General features: G+C 43.5%; 1 protein-coding gene across 1 annotated transcript in view; it reads right to left on the reverse strand.

Annotated features, from left to right (window-relative positions):
- Positions 1–3271, reverse strand: part of ELAPOR2 (endosome-lysosome associated apoptosis and autophagy regulator family member 2) — a 30335-nt gene extending 27064 nt beyond the window's left edge. Inside the window, exons 1-2 of the mRNA XM_082280299.1 lie at positions 3093–3271; positions 2263–2410 (exon numbers count right to left, since the gene is read on the reverse strand). Of these exons, the coding sequence (XP_082136425.1) occupies positions 2263–2410; positions 3093–3256 (312 nt within the window). The 5' untranslated portion in view covers positions 3257–3271. The remainder of the gene's footprint in view (positions 1–2262; positions 2411–3092) is intronic.
- Between the last annotated feature and the right edge of the window lie 2729 nt (positions 3272–6000).

Here is a 6000-nt window from a genome sequence, read left to right on the forward strand (position 1 = left end):
TGAGCCCATCAAGACTTAATCCGCTAAAAGCCAGAGGCTTCTCAGTCATAGGGGAAGCAGGAGTGGATGGGCCAAAGCTGGAAGACAAAGTATTTTCTCTACAGACAATATGTGCTTTGTCTTTGGCCTGCTGCCACCTGACCTAGGGATGAGAGTAATGCCATCAAGGGAGAGGCAGCAGGCCATGGAGAGTCTGTCCTGGCAGAAGTGTGAGGCTGGTTGTCCCTTGCCCAGGTCCAGTGCAGCTCAGAAGCATTTCACTACAGCAGGGTTTGGTGCACTTCTTTCTTCTTATAATTGTCTTCTCAGATGAAAAAGTACCAAGTCCCTTTGAGGCATGAGATCACATACTCAGATTTTTTTGCACCAGGGAGAAAGGCCACTTCAACACTTTCAGACTTGACCTGGAGTCAAGGATCCTCCTTAAAGCTGCTCCATGTCAAGTCTGAAATAAGTTGTGCAACCCCACATCCTCCAAAGCACCTGTACACTCAATTCCAACCTAGATCAACAGCATTGAGGAAAAGAGGTGAGAAGAAGCACCTGTTTAGAAGGTAGATCCCTAATTATCTTGTGCAATTGAGCTACAGCATCTTTGTGTCTTGGTTCCCATCTGCAAAAACAAGGTAAGAATATATAGTGTCCTCTCATCAGGTGTAAATGGCTTCAATATGTAAATAGAGCCAAGGAAGGGCAGATCAAACACCTCACCATTTCCCAGTAAACTGCCACTGAAATGCCACTGTCCAGCGCTGAAGTGTCATTGTTAAATATATTTAAGCACAAAGGCATGCTGGAGGAAAAAATTGACTTTTACAGGAGCATGAAATATGGCTTCCCTGAAATACCGAGGCTGACTAGGAATTTATGGGCATTTGGATAAAGGACTGAACCACTCACTGCTTCTTGAACATGGAATGATAAATTCAGAGAAGGTGAATGAGTGGGATATGGATAAAAGCAATAATCAAGAAGCCATTTTCAAAGCCACTGCTCAGAGAAACAATATATTCGCTCCATTGCAGGAGCAGACCTGCCAATCTGTCAAGCAACTGGAGCTGGGATTCATAATCCTGGCACATTCACCTGACAGCAGAAAGCATATTTGCTGCTTTCTTCCCGTGAAGAAGGCAGGATAGCCTAATACAAAACAGAAATGGCTAAATAACATTGCCTGCATGGTCTGTTATCAAAGTGCAATAGCAATCTATCACACTGATGTAGCAGCATGAAGGTGCCTCCAAGAGGTAATTTTTGGCTTCCTTTCCCAGCTCTACTAAAGATAAGGATACTTTGCACTTTTTTCCAAACTTCAAGAAATATTAACCAACACCAGCTAAGACTTCTCACTCCTGTGAGTTGCCATGAGCTGTGTTTTTCTGATGAAAAACAGAGCTTGTCAGACAGGTACAGGGGCAGTTACAGAAGAGACTGAAAATTTCCAGTCATCTGCCTTTCTGAGTCACCCCCTATTACATTTTTTTCCGTCCCAAATGGCAGGTACAACATGACAAGGACAGTGATACAGGAGTCAGCAGAACCTTCCAAAGCATCTCAGTAACGTCGGGCATCTACACCCCACGGCAAATCCTGGTGCTGGGAACCCTCCAGCTCACTGGACACCAACCAGTGCATCCAGATGGGCAGAGCAGGGTTGCCTTTCCCATTCTGGTCACTGCTGACCAGACTCTTTCAGCAGTTTGAGTACACCATGGTGCAAGCCCAGCCAGGCTGTTCCCATGTCAGAGCCAATGATCCCCAGCCCCTCCATTTCGCAGTGCAGACACCTAATTCCTACTGAAAATCACCTGAACTTCTCCTGCCTTTCTTTTCATCGTACTTACTAAATTACTAGGACACAAATTGACCTAAAGGTTTCCACATACTACTGCCTTGGAAGAAGTCTTTTTAAATGTCAAGTCCTTCAAAGACAACTCCAGTCAAACACCCCCAAATGGAATCATCTACCACCAATACCTGTCTTGCAAAAGGCTGGACTAACTGGGGCAGTCATGACCCCTAATGGAAAAATCCCACTGCATGGCAGACAGGATCAGTTCAGACTGAGTTTTGAAGATGAAATAAATGCCACAAGACAGTATAAGTGACAGAAAGAGAAGCACATTTTTTTTTATCTTGTTCAGCAATAACAAGCTATGGGCATACAGGGAACTTAAAAGGGGGAAAAGCTGCTGATAATGATCTTTATCTGGGTTGAATTCTTACTATATAAGATTGGATTCACCATATAAAAGGCCTTACAAAAAATTCAAAGAAGATGTTGTTGTCAATATACTGGTATTCAAAGAAGACAGAGCCGGATTTCTTCAGGTGCACGGCGTAGATGAGAGAAACTGTACAGTCATCCCTGTTTGACTCTATGTAATTCCCTCGAGGCGTCCATGAAGAGCTGATGAACATAAACAAAACAAGCCTCAACTGAGATCACAGATACTGAGGAGACTTTTTGTGCACTACTATACAAAAATATGCTACATAAAAAAGACCCCAGAATCCCACAACAGCTAACTGCAGTGAATATTTAAATTTATTACAGGATTTCCATTTATTTTTCAGATACAGTAGATAAAACAATTTTATTTTATATCTATTTTTATATGGTAGATGAATAATATAAAATATAATACTTTTCATTAAAACTGTGCATGGGAAAGGACAGGGTACAAAAAATTTAGTACTCAACCTATACAAGAAAGGGTTATTATCCACAGGTTCAATATACCTTCAATTACACTCAGAAACAGCCTTCTGCAAGCACCACAGGTCTAAATAGGCTGTAAAATGACCTTTTAGCCACATTTACTGTACCATGACCCTGGAGCTTTCCAGCTACAAATAAGAGCAGCTCCAGGCTGGTCTTAAACTCACTGGCTGCTGATGAGCCCAAGAAAACCATGTTGACAGCAAACAGATGGGACTACAGATTTTACCTCCCAGCCACTCTTGTTTGCCCTTAGCAGGTCTGGTTACCCTCTGCAGAGCTCAGATGAGTCCTTAGGCAGCTCTGTGCTGCTGAGCTGTCTCAGGTTTACCTGCAGCTGCCTAACCCAGGTGCAAACAGAACTTCTTACTTGTTGCAACTGTCGGCTTTACTCTCAGATGAGCCAACAGCCGTGTCCATGAAAGTCGCCACGTTGGAGAATCCTGCTGGCAGCTCATCCCACTCGTCAAACTTGATCCCGCTGCCCAGCGAGTAGGTCCCCTCTGCACATTTGCTGCACACCTGGTTCTTCATCTCCAGGTACTCACCAGAGGCACAGGAGAAAGCTGGGGAGACAATCATTTACAACATAGGAATGGATTCATCAACCCCTATTAACTTCCATTCATTTTTTTGCCACTTAATTAATTAAGACTGAACTGCCACTAAAGGGAACTAAACAGAATGTCCCAGTCCCAGGAACACAACAGCTGAACTACCAACATCAGCTGCAAAATTGAGATGTTCACCTGCTTTTTCACTAATGTGGCAGCACTGAAACCAAATCCCAATGACAGCTCCTGATTCGCAGCTCGTCTCCATCAGCAAAAGACTTTTAGAAACAAAATCTCTATTGACAGATTGTGTCCAAAAGCAATTTGTGAAAATGAGGATTTATAAGAGTTCTCCTCACCCTTGCTCACCCAACTGTTACACCTTGAACTCAATTAAAACCACCAGTACTTGAGAGCCAGAACAGACTTTTCTCACTCACCTAAGCTGAGTGTACAGTAGCAGGCTGACAGTAATGTAACACTACAAACCTTGGCTGAGAGTAGTAGACCTAATCCAAAAGTCTCTTCTGTGTTTCTCCTCACATGAACTACCTACAAAGCCTCAAACATCTTGCCTGATAGACCATGTGGTCGTGGAAAAGGTCACCCACAGATCTGTGACTAGAAGATGAGGATCTTTGATTAGATTGACATTAACATGCTGAGAAAATAACCACTGGTTGTCAGCACAGCAAAGACAGTATTCAAAATCAGTGTAATTAAGGGAAGTGTAATTAGGAGGTATATTCACAAAGTGGGTTTTTTTACTGATGTCTCCAAAATTATTTCCTCCAAATAGCTGTATGCTCCTTGTCCCCCTTATCACATCCCTGCCTGCTAAGGGAAGATTATTCCCACCATAAAACAGAAACCTGGACAGCAGCTGAAGTCCTGTATGCCCACAGAGCCCCATGCTTATCTCAGGAATCATTTTCTCCTGCAGGACACTCATTCCAATGGCAGGCCATCCCACTTTCCCTCAGTCCCGTGCTGCATCATGTCCTCTTTGAGACTGAACATCCTGAATGGAAAACAAGTAAGCACTTTCTGCAGCACACAGTACTTCCTACAATGTTTGCAGATTTTTTAACTTAACTATGCCAGTCAAGCCAAAGCAGGATCCAGGGCAACGCACACAACTCACATCCCAAGAAATGGTGGGATTTTCTTCTGTTTCACACATGCCACGTTGCACAGTGACAGATATTTCATACACTCTCTTTGAGAGACATAAACTCATTAGCCTGAGAAACTGCAGGATGAGACCATACTGGCAGCCAAGTGGTGAAACTGGCCCAAAACAATGATGCTGGCTCAAGTCCCAGAAAATGTGGTTCCACAGATGTGCCAATGTTTATCCAAACTGCAGAAAAACTTGTATGACTGTAAGTACTTCGATAAACTCATGGCTGTGTAACACCAATCTCCATCTGAATCCAACTAACAGTTCAGGCTTCCATTTCTGTGCCAGTACTAGCAGGATTTGTTTGTATAATTGTCCTTGATGTCCACTGGAAACAAGATGAAAGGTCCATTTGATGGAATGATCTGCCAAAGGGTCATTTTTCCTTCTTGGTCATATCAGCATAGTCTGAATTTGAACCAGAGGCCTTCAAGCCAACAGATTTCTAACCTTGTTACTCACTGGTGATGGACCAAGAAGGAAAGTGGGCAGGATCCACACAGAGATGGGTGTTGGGCTGGGAATAAACAAGGAAATCCTCCCACAATGGATTTCAGTGAAAGACTGACAGATGGACAAAAAATCCACCCTCAGTGAGGGCAAGTGGTTCACTGTAGGCAGTGGCACACGAGGTACAGCTCACATCCCACCTGACTGGCTCTGTGACCTCAGCTCAAGCCATAGGATGTACCTGCCCCTGGGGTGTGAAAGAGCTTTCTTCAGAGACTTGGACAAAAGCAGTGAACATGTCTGTGTGTGTCTGAACTGCGACCACGCTCTGTACAGCTTTTCACCTTAAATACATAAAGATGTCTTGACTCACCGCTTTAGCATTATTAATCAATCTTGCTTTATTTTATCCTTTTGAAGGGTGCAGAGAGAAGCTATCAGAAAGGGAAGTAGAAAAGTGAGTTCTCTCACAACATCTTTGAATTCTCTAACAGTTTCAACTTTTTTTTAAAAAGAAAGCTAAATAGCAAGAAATTGAGAGTGCTGCTTAACCATTCCAGAGTAATGAATTTCAACTAAGGAGTCAAGAACCATGAGCAATTCCCTGCCATAATGAAGATGCTGAGGGCAGCAGAGCCTCCTCTTCCATCGCAGTGAGGTTGAGCAGAGATTATTACTTTTACCGAACTAATATATTTTAACCCCTCGCAGACTGATAATTTGAGAGAAATAAAAGGGTAAAAGAGATCAGGCCAGCTGCCACACAGGACACATCATCCATCTCTCACCTTCCAGGAAACAGATGAGCCTTTATCTTATTTGGGTGGGGAATTATCTTCTTTCCATCTTCTAAGAATTGTATTTCAAAGGCAGCAGCACTCCTCATCAAAACACATCCCCCTGCAAGCAAACTGGCTCTGAGCATTCCAGCTGCTTGCCAGGTTCAATTTGCAGCTGACTGTGGCTAATGGCAACATGAACCGCTTTCAGCATTGGAACAGATGCAACATTTGGTCTCGTTCCAGCTGGAGGGGTGTGGGCAGCAAATACAGTGTGTGGTGAGCATGAAGATGGTCTCCTCTCCTAGTGTC

The sequence above is a fragment of the Coloeus monedula genome, assembly GCF_965178545.1.
Source record: "Coloeus monedula genome assembly, chromosome: 4".
NCBI lineage: Eukaryota > Metazoa > Chordata > Aves > Passeriformes > Corvidae > Coloeus > Coloeus monedula.